The 20,563-nt window shown below is 40.7% G+C and overlaps 1 protein-coding gene across 1 annotated transcript in view; it reads left to right on the forward strand.

Moving 5' to 3' along the window:
• The window catches only part of NPSR1 (neuropeptide S receptor 1), a 61,369-nt gene extending 42,090 nt beyond the window's left edge, over positions 1–19,279 (forward strand). Inside the window, exons 5-9 of the mRNA XM_030445631.1 lie at positions 4,762–4,963; positions 14,649–14,725; positions 16,704–16,793; positions 18,849–19,029; positions 19,143–19,279. Of these exons, the coding sequence (XP_030301491.1) occupies positions 4,762–4,963; positions 14,649–14,725; positions 16,704–16,793; positions 18,849–19,029; positions 19,143–19,236 (644 nt within the window). The 3' untranslated portion in view covers positions 19,237–19,279. The remainder of the gene's footprint in view (positions 1–4,761; positions 4,964–14,648; positions 14,726–16,703; positions 16,794–18,848; positions 19,030–19,142) is intronic.
• The last annotated feature ends 1,284 nt before the right edge of the window (positions 19,280–20,563 follow it).

The following is a 20,563-nucleotide window of genomic DNA, read 5'->3' on the forward strand; positions in this document are numbered from 1 at the left end:
AGCATTCTGAGATGGTTATTATGGGCCAAAGCTATCCCTCATGCAACTGTACTGACTCTAGGAGCTGCAACAGCTATATTGCCCATTTATTCACACTAAGAAATAATTTGGATGGTGAGTGTAGTACTGAGAATTCATACAATAGTGGGATATATATTTACTATATATCATATATATATATGATATATTTATACATAGTTTCTTATAATTTCTTCTATTTGTTATTTTTACAGCACTCAAATATATCCTGGCTGCTTAGCAGTACAGTTGAAAGACCATGATTTTTTTCCTGCAGAGCCAAAGAGGGACATTAAGGATGTTCCACTGAGTGAATAAACTGAAATGAAACGTGGGGAGGAAGGGGTATGGTTACAATGACCATGAGTTCTGGAAGACACACTTTAATCAGATGCAAATATCATTCTTGTTTTGGAGTAATGATGACTTCTTGCCAGCCTGCTTGATTCAGGTGATCAGACTAATGGTCCTTTCTAGCCTTAAAAACCTATGAATCAATTACAGCTTTGGTAGGTGTTGAAGTCTGAAAACTTCAAATACTTGTCTGAAATCTAGCTTCATATTCCCCAGTGTGCAGAGCAGCATTTTCAGAATGGGGAGACTGATATCAAGGTTTTCTCAGCAGGTGATGGGATGCAAGGTGTGCTCTGCAGCTCCCACTGATGTTGAGCCAGGCTGGGTATGGGCTCATCATCCACCTGAAGCAGCAACTGCCAGCTGAGTAAGGCAAGCTGTGAGACAGCCTTGATAGCATTTCTCCATCATAAATAGTACAGGGAAAGCAGCATTTGTTAAATTTCCACCTGGGCTTAGTAAAGAATTCAATGATTAGTCTTCACAAATGATTTTGAAGTTGGAAAAAAGACCCCCAGACTACCTCAGATTTTTGTACAAGCCTTTTTTTTCTTAACACACTCCTATCTCCTATACCTGTACTGTATTTTTTTTCTTCTTTTCTTTTTAACATTTGGGAAGAGCAGGCACTGCACCCCACCAAGGGGCAGCAGAGCCATCATCTGGATCCAATTCTGACAGGGAAACAGGTCACAAGCAAAGAGCTGGCAAAGCCCTCCTGCTGCTGGCAAGGGCTGGCTACACACTGATGGACAGCAAACACTGTGTTCAAAGTGAAGAAGGAGGCAGTTGTAAATTCAAAAGAACTATCTAGAGAGGCTTCCTGGAATATACCTAAATATTCACCTTTTGCACCCAAATATTTCTAGCAGAGGTGTCATATGGGAAGCTTTTGAAATACCCTCTTAGCTGTTCTGCAGGCAAAGAACAATGAGCCTTACAGGATTTTATTATTGGTGATGACACAGAGAAACTTTAAAACAGGTTCTGAGTCATGTTGTGGCAAAATGAAACACTTATCCCCTTGAATCATTCAATCAAGAAACAGAAGAGCTGTTTTAAAAATTATCACTTCATGGAGCCTTGAATATTATTTGCTTCGAGAATGTTAAAAAAATTATGATTTTTAAATTATGATTTAGTTACTAGCCTCAGGTCATCTTAAAAAACATTTGTATTAGCTGTAATTTGCATGGTTTCTGAGAAAACAATAGTTAAACATTTTTTATTCACTTTACAAATACACAAAAGACCACAGAAAGTGCAGGATGTTAAAGAACTATACCTTATAATCCTAACATTTTTATTGTCTGAGGTATTCAATTTGATAACCTAAAGAGTCATTGGAAACAAAATTTGTAAAATAAAGATTGAAAGTAAAAAAACCTGAGAAGCTATAGTTAAATATTTTACCATGTTGGAAAGATATATGCAAGCAACATATAAACTAATCAAAAGGTGACAGCAGAACCGCTTAAGTAAAAGACAAAATCAAAGTAGGTTTAAGTTGCCCCTTGCAGGGCTTCTGGCTGCAAATGGTGCTGAATTCTATCATATCAATGAGATTCTGGAACATCTCTCTCTCTGGATTTAAAACCTAATTTTAAAATGGCACTCGTGTTATAGAACAACAGTAGCATTGTGGGGAGGGAGGAGCAGAACTCCTCTCAAGAGATGCCTCCTCACCACATGTTGCTGGGAGCAGACAGATGTGCAAAAAAAACCTGCTGCTGCAAAGCACAGATGGCAGAAGGGGAACCAAGGGGATGGTGACACAAAAACATCCTTTAGGAAAGCCAGTGCTAGAACTCAAAACTGAGATCTCCACTCCAAACCGAGCTGTTAGTCTTGACCACTCCAGTATGAAAAATTTCATTTAAAGAGCAAAGTTGTTTTTCAAGGAAAATACCGAGGCTGGCTGAATGGAATATTGAATTTCAAAAGCTGATGCTTTTTTAAAATTCCATTTATAATTCATGTAGATCTAGTTATATGATTTGCTGTCATTTAGAAAATATTAAAGCATTCACACAAAAAAAAACCCACAAAAACATACAAAAACCCCACACTAAACAGAGCAACAAAACCCACATTAAAAAGAACTTGCTTGTGAGACAACCAATTCCAACTGATAAAATAAAAATCTACTTGCATAGATGCTATCAGTGCCCTGTAAAGCACTTCACTCTATCAAAGCCATATTCTACCAAACACAAGGAACATTTAGAAACAAGAATAAATGAACATTGATGATAATGCTTCATAAAACACAAAGATAAAACATTGTGCTTACCCAACCCAAATTGCTCAGTTGTCTTCAAATAAAGGACGTTTCTAAAATAAAGTATGTTACCCACGAGTGATCATTTCCCCTTGGAAACAGACACAAGGACTCCACTGAATCTTGTATGTATGTAGTTTAAGTACCTATCTCACAACCAAAAACCCATTTCTGTCAGGAACCATTTTGTGAAAATTACTGTTAATATTCCTTTTTCTAAATTTATCCTGTTATTCTTTGGGAAACTACAGCTCTCCTTTTCCTGTACAGTATTTACAATTTCTATCTAACCTTCTCACTTACAGAGATGCCCTCACAGTCCCCCTAAGCTTAAAGCTCAGACTATCAAGACTCTGTTTTGCTGAACATGGGTAGCATTTAAAATTGAGCAGAACAAGTTAATATTTGCAGCTGATGTGTTATCAAACATAATAAAGTGCAGTTTTACTTCTGCACAGAAAACTGCACAGAAAGTGAAGTTACTCTCTGAATGTTTACCCCACACACTTCCATATTGCTCTTTGAATTTAAAGGAGAAAAGACATTCTTCTTAAAATGCATAATTTAAAGGGATTTTCTGTTTCACACATGACCTTGGCTATTTTGTGCCATAATAAAGCATTTCAATACAAAAGCTTCCCAGATCAAAAAAACTGTCCCAGTCTGTTCCTCTCACAATCTGACACAGGAGGAATAACTGCTGCTAAGAATCACTCATACTCCAGATATGTGAAAATGAAAGCCTTAGGCCTGTCTGCTCCAACAAATAGATTTTTATAAAATCCCATGGGTGCCACCAGACATCATTTGATTTCCCACCAGCTTTCCCCATTGACAGCAGAGGGGATCAGAAGTCAAGGGGAAGCAGTAACACAAACCTGGCCAGAGTTTTAGGATCCTTTAGCTCCAGATCCTCACCATGAGGTCCAGCAGGATCTCCTAGTCCATGCCTGTCGTGGCTCATAAAACAGGACTGAGACTCGAGCACAAGCCCACCATCATCTGCCCATCAGCGGGAGCTGGGTTTTATCCACACTATGATGCAGAGAACTGCAGGAGTTGTGGCCTCTTCAGGACTATGTTTCTCTAGGGTAGTAAAGCTGCAGCTGGAGGTAAAAGCAGCTTGTTGTGTAGTTTTATTCTGATTCTGAACTGATACATCTTCTCTTTCCTGGTGGGAAATGTTTTTCAAGCTTTTTCATTACAAGGTGCATCAAAATGTTTAATTTCCATTCGAAGAGGGACATTTCCCCTGCCAATACAACCAGTATGCCCCAACCTAGTTTGTATTTTAAGTAACTCTTCCTAGTCTCAGCCTTTCTCTGCTACAAGGGCTCTTTTTCCCTGTCTCAGTGTCCTCCTGACCACTGCTTTTCTAGGCCAGGGTGAGAGCATGCAGTAGGGCCAGCCTGTGTTCCCTTGCATTCATTCATGGTGTTGTGTTGGTGGCACAGAGGAACCTTTTACTCTCATGTCTCTGCTTTGCTGGCCCTGACCAGTGTGTTTCTCATGGTGTTCTAGACTCAATGAGCCCTTAGCATCTGTAAATCAAATATCACAGAATCACAGAATGACAGGGGATGGAAGAGACCTCTGAAGATCAAGTCCAACCCCCCTGGCAGAGCAGGACCAAAACTGGGGCAGGTCACTCAGAAATGCATCCAGACGGGTCTTGAAAGTCTCCAGAGAAGGAGACTCCACAGCCTCTCTGGGGAGCCTATTCTAGGGCTCTGTAAACCTTGTAGTAAAGAAATTCTTCCTCATGTTGAGGTGGAACTTCCTGTGCTCTATCTTCAATCCATTGCCCCTCATCCTATCACAGGGCACAAGCGAGAAGAGGTTGTGCCTTCCTTCTTGATGCCCAGCCCTCATATATTTATACACATTATTTAGATAAATACAAGACCATAGTTATATGATTTTTTTCTCATGAAAAGGAGATGAAATCCCCATTTTTCTTTGTAGTCTTTTCAGCATCAGCTGGCTGCTGCCCGAAATTCTGTTACTCCACCCAATTTCCTCCTCCTTTCTTCCTATCCAGCACTGCTACAAAGGGCCAGTCACACCAGCACCTCCATTAACACCATCTGTTTGACTCTGTTGCACAGAAAAACAAGCAAAAGTTCTTATTGGAGTGGCCTGGAGCCTCTCTTTCCTGTTTTCCATACCGACTCTGATTATTTTTGGGAAACGGCAGCTCTCCAATGGGGAAGTGCAGTGCTGGGCTCTCTGGCCTGATGACTCCTACTGGATACCCTACATGACAGTGGTGGCTTTTCTGGTGTACTTCATTCCTCTGATCATTATCAGGTAAGCCTGAACTGCAGTCAGCAAGCGCGTGATGAAAGCTGCCAGGTGTGCAATTAACTTAATGGTTTAATTTCTATTCTTTCACTACGGTTTCATTTCCATACCTGCTTTATAGCTGCTTTATTTTTTACCACATAATGCACAGGTCACTGTCCTTGCCCTGGATGTTCTCCATGCAGTATTAATAGCCAGAGAAAGGTTTTCTCTAAAAAAAGACTCAATCTCTAAGTGTGTCCACTTATCTCCACAGATTCAGACTTGAAAGTTATCTTTTAAAATCCAGTAAGAATGTCTAGCTATTATGGAAAACACAGTTTTAATAAAAGAACAGAAAAGCATGCTTAATTAAACTAAAATTAACTCGAAGTGCTCCATAGCTTCGTAATATGTGAAGAGTGCAGATTCACTAGGATGGGAATGAAATCTCCAAGCATTTGAAGCTGCCAACCACTCCTAAAATACAAACAAAAAAAAAGTTCTTCCTGTTTTGTAATGGGGAACCTCAGCTGCAAATATTTGAGACTGATTTGCCTGAAATCATGAAGACAACCTGCTTATATATGGAGGTATACTGATATCCCAGACCGTGCATTGGTGATCAGTGAATTTTATTGCGTCCCTTCAGGATTCTGATATTATCCATGGTTAAACAAAAATTATCTAGCCAGGAGGAGTGCAAAAAAGCAGTCAAAGACTGCTGTGGAAAAGAAGTGAGGCTTCTTAACTGCCTTGAAAAGCTGTCAGTCACAGTAATTTGTTCTCTAAGCCCAGACATATTTCTTTCCTTTATTTCCCTTTCAGTTGCAGAGTTACAATAAGATTTCTCACTGTCCATCTCTTCTTAGCGGCAAAGAGGATTTTTTGCTGGGATTCTTTTTGCTCCTCATAATCTGGTGACATGTTGTTTGGGCTCTCACCAGGGTAGATATGCTTGTATGTCCTTTGGACATCTCTCATGGTCCATCAACTTCTCCAGAAGGTAATGAATCATGAATCTCCATTAGCTTCCTCCTCACTAGCATCCCAGGTGAGAACAGGGTGAGGGGGATGACCTCTTCTAGATGCTGACAGCATAAGCTATGTAGTAAAACAATATCATGATTTTAGTTACTTTCCAGTTAAGCTGTACCTTGATGTTTCTTATTACTTAATCACAGAGAATAGGTTCTTTAGCTTCTAATGGAAACAAGTTTCTCACAGAGCCAAAATCACAGGACCATGGAAAACATGGTGCTGGAACTCATCCAGCTGACTTTTTGAGACAGATTCAATGCGGATCAGTGTTGGTCACTACAGAGAGGAGACAATTTTTTATATTTTGCTCATAACGTGTCAGTTTCCTAATCTTTCCATTTTTGTGATTGTACAGATATACAAACAAAACAAAGAGAAGTTCTCCTTGAAGAAGTAGTGTGATCACAACAGAGAAGTGCTACAGCCAGATTTTCCACATGCTCTTCCTTTCTAGAGAGGATCATTTACTTTGCATGTTTGCCTACATCTTAAAACCAGCCTTTTTTTAAATTAAAAAAAAAATAGGATTATGTAAATAAAAAATTTGAATCTACAGCCAAGCACTGACAGCAGAAAGAATAAATGCACACAGAAGAGACAAAAAGTGATTGAACTGTACAAAAGAAATGGCACTAGAAAGCTTGGAGGTTGGCTGTTACTATGAGAGGACTTCTGTTAAGAATTTTCTCAAGTAGCAGCCATCAGTAACTGCTAGCCAGCATTGTGCTTTCGGAAAAGTCCCATAGCCTGTCCCGTTAGCAGTGATTCCACAGGTGGGTGAAACACCTCTTCCAACACTCAAACTTACAGGCCCACACACTTTCTATTACAGATCAGCTGCTCTTTTTCACATGGGATGTATACTTGCTTGGAAAGAAAAGGCAAGCTGCATACCAACAGATTTTTGAGCTGCTGACATTATGCTCCCGTCCTCCTTGCCAGAGGGAGATACTCAAAACAGGTCAGCACCGTGCCTTGCTTCGCAGTAAATCCCCACAGGCAAGTTGTCAAGGAAGACATGAGGAAAGAGAAAGTCAGTGAAACTGGCATTTCATGAGATTTGACATCTGAGACATGAATAAAGTGCCGTAAATTTTTTGTGCCTTTAACCTTACGTAGTTTTCACATGAGAACTTTATGGCAGGACAGGAGCCTAAAGCACCAACCTTGGAGCCAAAGGGAAGAGCAGTGCCCATTTCCTGCGCAAACACATTCCTTGTTTCAGTGAATACTAACACAAATGCTCTCACCTCCTTGCCAGCATAAGTCATGTTCTTTACACATCCTAAGTTCTACCAAGCACTGTGAGGAGGAAAGGGGGGGTGAGCCATGGAAGGATTTTTTTGGTGCTCGTTTATTTCTAGTTGTCAGTGGTGATATTTTCTTCAGAATATAGATGATTTTCTGGAACCACCTGAAAAAAGACTACCATCAGAACAAGGTCAGCAAGGACACTGTGAACAAATTCCATGCAGTGTTTTGGGAACATTTTTTCAAGTTTCAAGCATACCACTGAAGGTTCCAACTTCCCAGCTGATGCATCTGTAAAGCATCTGTCAACATAGCCTCAAGAAGTGACATCAGTGTCTTTAAAATTTCTTGGCAGTCCAGGAGTTTAAAAGCTTTTCACCTTATGTGGCTGCAGTATATAAATAATCTGGTAAGCAGTTTGAAGCAAAAGAACATTAATTAGTTAGCTAGGCTCTTAGTGTCTGCAGGGACTTGATTTCTCTGCAAAAGTTTTGTTCCACTGAATACTTTGAGACACGTGGTGGGTTTGATGAAAAACAAGTGCTATTTCAGAAGGATGAAAGAGGTGCTGTTCACTATAGTTGTTTGTTACTCTGTCAAAAAATATAATTATAAAAATGAGTGGAGATATTTAGTAAATGAAGGAAGGCATTCTTGTGATTTCTTTAAATTTAATGGCCTTTTGCTGAAGATATTGTTAAAGAAGGGCCATAAAATAATGATGGAAAGGCAATCCATAAAAGTCAAGGATCAGTATCGAAGAATCTGGAAACACAAATAAGCCAGGAGCCAAGGCACACACCACACGTACTAAGAATTAAAAAAAAAAAAAAAAAAAAAAAAAGTAAGAAAGAAAAAAATATTAAAATTAAAAAACAAGACCTTTCCTATAACAGGTCATTTTGTTTGCACAGCTACTTTATTGTCTCTGCTGAAAAACTCTGATTTAGCTGCATGTCAGGTGCCTAATACAGTGTGGGCCGCTGGCTGGCAGAGTTAATTCTTAATTAGTTCTGCCACCTGAATTTGCTGAAAACCTAACCTCTGGAGCAAAAGTCTTTCACTGATGACAGCACTTTTCCTGGCACAACTCATTCAGAGTGCATACAGAGGATAAAATTTTACTTTTCAGGTGCAGGATTTAATTCCCCATTAGATATGCTGCTCTGTCTGAGCAATTTTCACTTGCTACAGTCCAGGTACCATCATCTTTTAAGCTTCTCTCATCCATCCCTCAGCTCTCTTGGAAGAGCTGATTTCACATGTTCCTGACACAGGCTTCAGCTGACTCACAGGAGCTGTGTTATTCATAACTACACAGCCCATGGAATGAATTATTTAGCTGATAACCTTATGCTTGGTCTTGAAAACCCTTCCACCAATGAGCTAATCCTCCAGGCACGGTGTGAGCAAACCTTATAGATTCCAAGCCATGACAGAGACCAGAAAAAAACCAGCAATCTCTCCCTTTTTTTTTTTTTAAACTATGTATAAAAAGGCAATCTATGAACAAAACTGCAATAGACCTGAAAGATTTAAATACTTAGGAGGTCTGTTCTCAGCACTCCTTCACAACTGAAGAATTGGCAATCAGCTTGTGGTTTTGTGGTGAGTTTTTTATCTGATTATAATCCAAATGAACAAGACCTGAATAATAAAAAGAGAATGAAAAGCTGTGATTAGATTTTCAGCCCAAGTGTGTGGTTATTTTTGAGAGCTGAGAAAATGGAAGAATATTTGCTCTTTTCATATAGAAGCTCCCCTTCTCCCCACTATCTCTGCATCCGCTGATGATGAGAGATGATGGGAGAGCCACACACCCAGCATAATAATCCTCTTTACAACACTTAAAAATTTGGCCTGTTCTTCCCATTTATTTAGGCTAATCTACCACTTTTTCTGCAGTTGCTATCAGCAGATTTCCAAACCCTGAAAAATTCAGAAAAATTAATTAGGCAACCTGAAGTAATTAGTTTTATCCCATTCTGGGACAAGCATCAACAGCTAAAACCAAAGCCATTTCTTCTACACAAAAGTATGCCAAGCAAATCTCAGATGGTATCTGTGATAGCTAAATACAACTGGAACATTGCTGAATGAAAGTTAAATATGGGTCAAATCAAGATTGCACCCTGCTCTCCTGCAAATATTTGCACCTGGCCCCCTCAGGTCCTGTGAAGTTGGGAGGCAGAAAGGCTGCTGGGTTTCTGTTCTGTATCACTACTCTTTGCCAAACCATAACTATATTCTAACATTCAATAATCCAGTAAATCAGAGTCTTTTTTTTTTCTTTTTTTCAAGGTTGCCAAATATATTTTGTATATTTTAATTCACAAGTGTAATACATATATTTTTGTCTAATACAATTCTAAATTCAGGTTTAAAAAATTGCAAAAGTTCCTCTTGAAGCATAGAGGAAAAAACGTCCATCTGCAGTAAGACAAACAAACAAACAAAAACCAAAACAAACAAACCCACAAAAACCACAAAAAAAACCCCCAAAACAACAACAAACCAACCAACAAAAAACAGCTCCAAAGAGAACATTTGCTTTGGAGCAACAGAAAAATTACTAGAAGGGAGAAACCTGGATCAGCTAAAACGGAATGTATGGAACCAAAACCAAGGAATTGCAATGAAATGAAAAACAGATGAAACAAAAGGCTTTTGTCTGAATTAAACCAAATAAAGCGATTTCTAAAAAATCTAAAAATAAAAAAAGAGGAATCACTTTTTGAGCCTGATTTAACAAGAACACCAATTTTTGCCTCCAATTTCTATTCCTAAATACAAGAGCCTAGATCTCACATATATTCTAATTACTGTCCATCTAGTCAAAAAGCTATTACACATGACTGTAATAGCTTGCTCAGATGAACATACATTTGCCTTTTGTCTTTGGATAAACAGAGCTGTAAATCATCTACCATAAAATATAATACAGCTGCACCACTTTGCACAGAGTACAAGGAACAATGGACAGTTCTGGAAGATAAACACAAGCAACTAGCAGGGAGCTTACCTGTGCTTTTCCCATTGTAAAGACTCATTTTACTAGTCACTACTCAAGCTGGATGGAGTGCTATCATATTGCAATCCTTTATTTTAAAAAACTGTTGGCACGTAAACAACTTTACCAGGAGACATTTTCTTTTCCAGAACAAAAATGATTTAGGAATTAAAAACAAAGATGGAGTGGGACTATTCAAGGTACCATTTGCATCACTAACCATAAGTTAGTTATTTACACAGATGAAGAATGCTTTAATTATTAATGGGGTCAAATTACACAACACTATTTACTAATAACACGCTACAATGAACACGTACCTTAGTCCTTCAGAATCTAGATCAAGCTATACTGCTTTTGGACATGGAATGAATTTAATTTGCTAAATTACACCCATAGGCTGCCCCATATTATTGTATTTTCCTGACACCTCTGCAGATACACATCTCATCAGGGCTAAAAAAAATCACTGTATTTTCAGATCAACAGCCTTTTCTATTCTGCAGCACTCACAGCGTGATTGGCTCCTTCTCAAAAAGATTTAGATTATTTTTCCATCCAGGTTTGACTAACACACGTGAGGCTTTCTTCTGTTTCTTTAGTTTCCTACCTGCAAATAAAGGGCCACAAAAATTCATACAGTATTTTAATATCATAGTATCATACTACAACACATACTTATATTGTCCATAAGAATCCCCAGTGAGGGCTGGAAGACCAGTGCATTGCACACTTACAGACACAGAGTGAACTGACAGCATCTGTCCCTAACAAACTATAAATCCTATGTCCCAGTGCTTTCAGTGGAGACAGGAGCAAGTAATATGCAGGGTTATGTTCCGTGTGCTGGAAAATTAGGTTCATGGCAATTATAGGCTTGCCATGCATGTGTGTATGCTGTGCTCTTAGATCTTGGCTCTGAGGGATGAGTAGCTTGATGTAGAGAGGAAGGAAAAAGGTTACAATATTGTCAGAATGGTGCAAACCATTGCAGAACACCCTCCTGTCCATCTGAATACTGGTTGTCATCTGTCCCCACTCTAATCTTTGGTCATATGCCACTTCATTTTCCATCAAGTGGGAATTTCCTCCCACCCTTTGAGATGTCACCAATAGCCATAACCTCCTCCAGCTGCCTCTTCCTGAAAGAAAGTAGCTACAAATTCATCCTGAAAAGAACCTGCTTTTCCCCCATAAGAAAAATACAGCTTCTGTTCCATCAGTGCTCTCCCTTTATTACTACAGCTTTGAAACACACATGTAGTTGTCTTTTATGATCTTAAGCTTTGTGTGACACATTTCTGGTAACGTCAGTCTGTTTGCTCAGTGCCAGCATAGCTGGGGAAAAAAAAAAAAAAAAAAGAAAGAAGAAAAAAAAAAGATTAGTCACTTATAAGATCTGGAGTCTAAGAGAGATGAAAGTATAAAAGCCAGGATTGTGATTGGTAAAATGGAAAGTGTACGCAGTGTGAGAAGTGATAAGTGACTCCTCTTTCCTGACATCCAGCCTGAGCATCTTTACACCACCTCCGGTCCTCTCCTGATAAAATCCAGCTATAGAGAACAGAAAGATGAACAGAGGTAAAACCATCAGTACAAATCCACTATGTTGGCAGCACTTTAGAAGCCACCAGATTAAACCAGGAATTAAACTTTCCCTTGAATTTTGAAAAAGTAAGAATTGAAATGAAACAGCATGTAATCTCACACGTGAAATGACAAGTGACGAAGACAGCCACTTTAACTGCATCTGGTGAAAGGGATGCTCCTCCAGACTCTGCAGCCAGAGAGCAGGATTTATGGACTCAGAGGCAAAGGAAGTGTGGAACCTGATTTCACAATTCAATCCATTTGGCACTTGGCTGGAAGCAGGGAGTCTAAGTATTTTGACTTGAGAATTAGGGTCCTTCATTCTTACACTAAAGCAACTCTGAATGTGTCCATCTGGACTCATGTAGGTCTGCATCAGAGGGTGTATTGTTTCAACTGCAAATAAAAAGGTCAGGCTAGAGATGGCAGGCTAGAGAGAAAATAGAAATGGGATTTTTAGGAGCCATCTGGAAATTTTCTTGAGATGACAACAGTTATCATTGTAACACATTCGTATTCATTGGAGCAATAAAATGAGAGAGGATACAAGAATTTTCCACCATTGGCAGTACAAAGTACAAAGGAACTCTCAAGTGCACCAGCTGATAAATGAAGAGCTTCTTGCAAAGCCAGGACATAAAAGAAAAATGTTTAAGTCATCTGGGAGCCACATCGGACCTTTGAAGGGATTAAGGAGGGCAAGCTGGGATCTATGGAGGATGCATGGAAAACCCTCACTGGGCAAATACACTACTATCCTGTTCTGCTGCACAGCCCAGGCTGCAGCTTGAATTTTCATCTCTAACCTATTGAGCCTGGAAACCAGATGGTTAAAACTTCCACAGAAAGGCACAAAAATACTGTCTTTTGAAGAATTTCTACAAATTGAGGGTGCAGTAGAAAAGCCTCATATACGAATCTGAAAGCTCTAATAAGAATAATGTATCTTCTTGCAATAAAAAAAATCACAGTATAATAAGACACATTTTTTCTCTACAAAACACCCTGAAATAATCTCCCTAGATGCATCTTTTTTCACAGAGTTACCACAGAGTTTATGGCAATTAATGGTCATGCTGCCCCAGGCCCACCAGAACATTGCATTGTACTGCAAAGAGCACATGACAACCTGTGTTTGGGTTTGACATCAGGAAAACGTGGCAACCTGAGTGCATTAGCTGAGGTACTTTCCATTATTTTTGTCTTTCTTAGAAGACTAAAAAGGAACACCCCAGTCAAAAGTATGCTGTTGCTAAGTGATTTTAGCTACACTTCATGCATGTTTGCAAGAGAAAAGGCAGACAGAGCAGGGCCTCGTCTTTTTCTTATGTAAACTGAGGAAAAGGTGGAAAGGTGCCTTCCTCATCAAGGATGTGGGTACAAAGAGCTCTTCAGCCTGAAGGAATTATTTTTACTTATTATATATTAAATAAATATTCCAGATTTGTCATCGCCTAGGGAAAGGTAATGCACATGCATAGGCTGGGGACAGAGTGGCTGGAGAGCAGCCAGGCAGAAAGGGACCTGGGAGTCTGGATTGACAGGAAGCTGAACATGAGCCAGCAGTGTGCCCAGGTAGGCAAGAAGGCCAATGGCATCCTGGTCTGTATCCGGAACAGCGTCGCCAGTAGGTCCAGGGAAGTGATTCTGCCGCTGTACTCAGCCCTGGTGAGGCCACACCTTGAGTCCTGTGTCCAGTTCTGGGACCCTCAGTTTAGGAAGGAGATTGAGGTGCTGGAGCAGGTCCAAAGGAGGGCAACCAGGCTGGTGAAGGGACTCGAGCACAGACCCTATGAGGAGAGGCTGAGAGAGCTGGGGCTGTTCAGCCTGGAGAAGAGGAGGCTCAGGGGAGACCTCATCACTCTCTACAGCTCCCTGAAAGGAGGGTGTAGCCAGGGGGGGGTTGGTCTCTTTTCCCAGACGACTTTCAACAAGACAAGAGGGCATGGTCTTAAGTTGTGCCAGGGGAAATTTAGGTTAGATATTAGAAAGAATTTCTTTACGGAGAGAGTGATCCGGCATTGGAATGGGCCATAGTCTAGCAATCGCAATGGTGGTAAAAGGGTTGGACTCGATGATCTCTGAGGTCCCTTCCAACCCAGCTAGTTCTATGATTCTATGATTCTATGATTCTATGATTATCTGAAGTCACTGTGGAGTAGGGCACTTCTCATCTTGCCCATTAGAAGCATATGTATATTCCCTTCTAAATACGCAAACTGTGGTATATCTGGATTTGTATCACCTAACTGTGTCCATCTGCCTGATACTTCTGTCCATCTTGAATTCTCCAGGACCTTGAAACCTGAAAGTGAGCACAGCTATATTTAACTTCTCGTGGATCTTGTCCTTGCCGAATTTCCCAGTGTACCATTTTATTTGTCAGCTTCACCCTCACAAAGTAAATCCAAAACAGAAGTCTGCATGCAGCAAAATCAGCTCCCTCCCCTTGCTTTCCCCATTTTAGGGTTAGTATCTAGGCAGATCAGGCCTCAACTAGCTCAAAATCCCCAGTGAGTTCTTGCCTGCAAGATTTTGGCCAAATCACTGCATTTCTCTGAGCCTCAGATTTGATGTCTGCAAAGCCAGGGCAATGATAATGACTTTCATGGTGAAAACTCTTCAGATCTGCTTCTGTAAAGTACAACAAAAGAGTCATCTTTTGTTTATTATTGCTTCTGTCATTTTTATTCCTATGGAGTCCCTTCATCTCTTTGAGCTCTTGACACCTAGGTAAGGGTGTTCACAGAGCACAAACGACTGAGATGTCAGATAAATTTACTGTGCCTCATAATACCAATGACTCTTTCCCTTCTCTAGCGTCATATACTCAGTTGTGATTCGAACCATCTGGATGAAGAGCAAAGCTCAGGCTGTCATCATATCCAGCTGCCCTGGTGAGTCTCAGCACACACAGGTCTCCAACTTTGTGATTTGATTCCGGATGGTCCCCCAGATCTAGAAATGCCTGGACATGGAGCGACACACTGGGTCCTCATCACTGCGGTGGGAATAGGGCTTCTGCAGTTGCTCATTCATAACACTTTTGCTACCTTTCATTTGGCATTAAGTCCCCTTAAGAAAAATTATAGAAAAAATCTGTAAGATGAAAATAACTAAAAAGTAAAAATATCCTTATTCTAGAACATAGGATCCCAACTCCTAGACCTTTGCCCTTTTCCAGAATAATTTTTTTCTAGCATATACTTAGGTAACACTTTTGTTGTATTTTCACATGCCCTCACAAGTCTGGATTTGATCACGCTCAGAAATTCCTGGCTATGGAAAGTCATAAAGTGAACAGATCTTTCCACTCCAAGACCAGAAACATTTTGGGGTGTTGGAACTAGATGATCTTTAAGGTTCCTTCCATCCCCAAATGTTCTATGATTCTACTATTTTTTGATTGTTATGAGCTATTTTGGCAAAGAGCACAACTAATGTCAAGACCCTCATTTCTCATTTGCCTTTCCTATTAGTTATGAAGTTGAAGTTATAACTTCGTATATAACTTCATAACTACTACATAAATGAAGTATGTTGATTCATGCTTATGTGTTTTACAATACAACTGTAAGAGCACACAATCAAACAGTGTAGCAAAGTGGTGAGTGGAAACACACCAAACCAAAGGAACCACATTGCTGGTAGTTGCCTGAAGCAGGAGCATGGACCATGTGTGGAGAAAGTGTCTTACTGTGAAGTTGCACATATTCAGATATCCTTGTGTCATAACTTGACATTTGTTAACTATAATCTAAGATTTATTCCTTCTTTGAAAAGCTTGAGTAGGACTGATTTCTAGTGATCCTGCCTTCATGACAAAATCAGCATTGGTCTTGAAAAAAAAGTCATTTTCATCCAGAAGGTATATTGTGTCCTGAAAGGCACCAAGTTATTTTCAGTAACACTACATACGGACTAATTTTGAGCTTCTAAATGAGATGTTTCTTTGATTACAAGCCCACATTAATTTTATTTATATTTACATCTTTTAAAATTATACAGCTTTGATATGCTGTTTTCATAAGAGGTGCAAGGAGTGGTGTGCACACACATTTCCAATTGCATTAATCAAAATTTCTGTCCTGAGTTTGGGCTACAGTAGTTTAAAGGTGTTTGGATAAAAAAATTACCTTCTTGTGTATTCACTACACTGAATCATGCTGTTACTGTTACTCAAATATGGGGGTTTGATTCTCAGAAGCAGCAGTGTGACTTTGGAGGAAATGAGATCAACCAGCCTTGGTGTGAGACTGAATAGAATTTGCTTCACAATTCAAGCCACACTTCATTTCTGAAAAGCTAGTGTAACAACATTTCATATTTCATTACTGAGTCAACCTGGAGAGCAAAATGCATGACTTTTTTGATCCAGAGCATCAAAAAAAGACTAAGGGAATTGAGTATGGAGTTCTTTAAGTCCTTCTGACTAAAATGAGGTTAAAAGTGAATAGGTAGTCTGTTTTGCCTGGTTGTTTCTTATCTTTTCTTAATTATAGCTGCCAGTTCCTTTCAGAATATATCTCCTAGAGCAAAACTCTGGTTGTGTTTTTGTAGCTGTGGTTGCACATGATTTTTGTGCTAGAGTTGGGCACACAGGCAGTGGTTCTCCTGACTATATGTTGAGAATACCCAGGTACCATGATCCTTCAGGAAGACCTTTTCTGATTACATTTCCCCTTTTGATTTTGGCTGTCACAGGTTTCAAGTGTCCACCCTGAGCAGGCTTGGAAGTTTCCAAATTTCAGGAACTACTGAGCCTGACACCTTGTAAGGGTGACCTTCATATCACTGTCCTGGCAGTGGAGGTACACACTGACTTTTCCATGTACTAGACTTGCCCTTTTACCAACTGATCTGCTCTTTCCCCAGGTGGCAAAACCTCTGCTGGCTATACAAGTCGTGGGTTCATATCCAGGGCAAAAGTGAAAGCAATCAAGTACAGCATCGTAATTATCCTTGGTAAGTGAAAAGCCCCAGAGCAATTAGCTAAGGAGGATGCTGACGTCTGGGAGCTGGTCTTCCTCAGCTCCTTCTGTCATCCACAAAGTGCTGATGAGTAGATGGCTCAGAGAAGATTTACTTAGACCCTCTGACTTGCCTACTGACCTAGTCCTTCTCCTCTCCTCTGGCAGATAAACTCTTTCTTAGGCATCTGACATAAATTTCAAAAGAAATTATATGCACAGCTCTCCACATGCATAAAGAAAGTAAAAGGAGGGACATTGCCTAAAAAGAGGGCTTCATATCCTTCCCATCTAGGCTGCAGGAAGACTTGCAACTGGGTTGTCCTTTAGGCTTGGAGGCTACGTAGGGCATGTTAGGTGCTGGGGTGGTGCAAAGAAGGAGAAGCAAAGGATGTGGAGCTATTGAATTTGATAACAGGAGCGTGTTGCCTACCAAGGCTGGAAGAATGAGGTCTCCTCATTCAGTGAAGGTGTCTTCTGTCTCTCAGGGAGATAACATTATTCTGATGGAATTAAGAGGCTGACATTCTATCTTGACAAATAAAGATGTCACACAGGGCTTGTGATTAACTGCCAGAGACAGGCACAAAGGCGACTGAAACTATTTGCTCCCGATGGCTGACATCCATCCCCCATGAAAAAGAGATAACTCCTCTTTCTAATGACATACAAAATTCAGACACTGGGGTAATTGCTGCTACATGTGCTTAGCTGACTGTAAAGTGGTAGCATCTGTGGACATGAGAGAGGCCGGTGTAATTAATTCTCTTCAGAAGTCCAGAAACAGCTTCTTGTCTGAACTTTTGTGTGTGGCAAGCAGAGAAAGCTTTTGTCAGACACAACTACTATCACAGTGCCATCAGATGTGAAGAGTTCACCTGGATACCCAGTGTTTGGAAGGACCTTGATAATGTTAGGCAGCCAGCATCTTGTGACATGCAGATTAGGGCACCCAACATTTACAGATTTCTTTAAAGCCACTTAAGTTCTGCCCAGTCAGTGCTATGATCTTAACACTACCAGTGCATATTGCTATCGTGCTGGTGTCTGTGCACAGTCACTGATGTTTTGGTTACTCTGGGAAACAGGAGGGGAGTTTGCCTCTTCCTTGCACGTTCAGTGAGTGCTCAGCTAACTGCTAACTCAGAAATACCAATTGCTGGAAAAAGGAAGCAAGCATGGGGTCACCCTGCTGTCTTGTTTGGATCAGGGAGAGATCATGAGTCTGACTGCACAGCTACTCAAATATTTACAGCTCAGGTACTTAGGACTTAGTTGACTGTCCCAGGGTTTCTATGTAAATCTTTTATCAAAAGGCCCTGTGTAAAGAGAGGAAATTTGTGAGGGACAGCTTCTTACCCTGTGTCTGCAAATAAAGGCAAGCATATATTTCAGGTTTTATATTTCTGCTATCTCTGAACAAAAGCAGGGGCTATGAACAATGCAGTCCTTGCTTCCCTTCCTCAAATTCATCTCTCAAATCACAGCATAGGAATTAGAGTCTTCCTAAAGGCGTCCATAAACATCTGCCCAGCATGCCAAATAACATGTTGGCATGCCCTAATGTGATGTGAAAGGGTGTCATTCCTTGCTCCTGGGTGTCTAATGGCCCTTTTTAAATAGGTGGCTGTGTTAGGCAGCGCTGTCACAGAGTGGCACTTGGATGGTGTGTACATTTACATTGGCTGCTCACTCAGGGGACTATTAAAAGAGCACTTCACTATAACTGATGATGCTTTAACTGGCTACCTACTTACCCTTTATGTGTTGTGTAGTGTTCAAAAGTGCTTCAATATGTCTAGAGGGAGCACTCTAAACCCTTAGAGGAGCAGGCATAATATATTTTATGGGAATTAAAATAAAAACAAATACAAATAAGTGCACAATCTAATAACTATTCTCTTAAGTAAGTCCCTGCATAGGGAGAGAGTTATTTGCATGAGCAAATATTTATGTGTTATGGTATTCTCTCTTTATGTGTGTGTGATTACCACCATAAAGAGCTAAGCTATATAATGTCAAGCTCTCCTTCTCTCTGTCTCTCTTCCAGCATTCGTTCTCTGTTGGAGCCCTTACTTTCTTTTTGATATTCTGGACAACTTCAACGTACTCCCTGAGACCAAAGAACGCTTCTATGCATCCGTGATCATTCAGAACTTGCCAGCATTGAACAGTGCCATCAACCCCCTCATCTACTGTTTCTTCAGCAACCATCTCTGCCCCCCTTTCGAGTATTGCTCCTTTGCTGTCCCTCTGACTACCCCCTAAGAAAGGAGGGAACACACATACATAGGCCCCAAACTGAGTACCTGCTCTAATTCTGATATTTCCTTATTTTCTTTAGGGAAAGAAGAACACGAAGGTTGGGGGGAACTTTCTGGGAAAGGAGCTATGGAGGGCAGGAGATGCAGGTCCTGTCCAAACCAGAATACATCTGATGCAGGCGATGCTCTGCAAAGCTATGCCAGGACCTATACTGAGGAAAGCAAAGGTCCTCTTCAAGCCCAAAGCACCATCAGTGGATGGACACAGGCTGGCAAGAACTTGCACCTCACTGCTGTGGAGCAGCACATCCATTCTGGAACGGCATTGAAGCTTCAGCAATCACACACTGCCCGTGCCAAACTCAGTACAAGAGGTTTGCATGCCACTGTTGTAAGGGCCCACCCTTTTCAAGCAACCTGTAATATATATGTACCTTGAACAGCAAAAAAAACAAAAAACAAAAAGCAAAACAAAACAAAAACCAACCCAATGTAAATGGTGTCTAGTCAGAGTCTTCTCTCTGTTTTTCAGGATTCGCTAAAAGGCATCTACCTTATGGCTCATATAACTGCTAAAGTATATTTACAGGGAATTACAGAACAGGGGCCCTACTGAAAATGAGAACACTGGCACTTTTCAAACTAGAACACACCACTTGTGCAGTTATACCTGGGGTTTGTACACAATCACTTGAAAAGTGATACCCAGAGAAGAGGAGACTGAAGGGATGGGTTATTGCCTCCCACTTTTCCCGGCTCTGCTCCTCTGCTCATGCCAGTCCTCCCAGCCCCACCATCCCTGAGGCTCATTTTCCCCATCCCATGCCATAGTTTCCTGCTGCCCTACCTTAAGGCATCAGTGGCACCCCACAGGCCCTGCAGGACTGCCACATAACACATCTGGACAGTCATTAGTTTCCAGGCTACTGAATTAATGAAGTATTTTGCAGCCCCTCCCAGCCTCAGTGCTGCACCACCTCCATAGATTCTCACCTGCCCCTGCAAAAAAGGCCCTGACCAGTCTACTGGGGACCCACGTGGGGCACCTCATCAGTACAGATCAGTCTCACAGCCTACACAGCAGCATTTCCCTGGCTTGTGCCCTCTGTAGATCAGTCAAATCACTTAAATCATGCAGGGAGCCATACACATCTTTAGACAATCTCAGAGCTGGAAAAAGAAAACAAACCACAACAATCAAACCATGAAACTCTAATTACATTTATAAAAATACAATTACCTGTTCATAGAATCATAGAATCGACTGGGTTGGAAGGGACCTCAGAGATCATCAAATCCAACCCTTGAACCACCGTTGCAGTTGCTAGACCATGGCACTGAGTGCCACATCCAGTCTCTTTTTAAACATCTCCAGGGATGGAGAATCCACTACTTCCCTGGGCAGCCCATTCCAATGCCATTCCAATACCTGTTGATGATCCAGTCTTGTAAACTCATTGTAAAGTCCAAAGAGCACCAGCCATCAGGCGTAGCTTTGCTG

Source organism: Calypte anna, chromosome 2 (assembly GCF_003957555.1).
Source record: "Calypte anna isolate BGI_N300 chromosome 2, bCalAnn1_v1.p, whole genome shotgun sequence".
NCBI classification, from domain to species: Eukaryota; Metazoa; Chordata; class Aves; order Apodiformes; family Trochilidae; genus Calypte; species Calypte anna.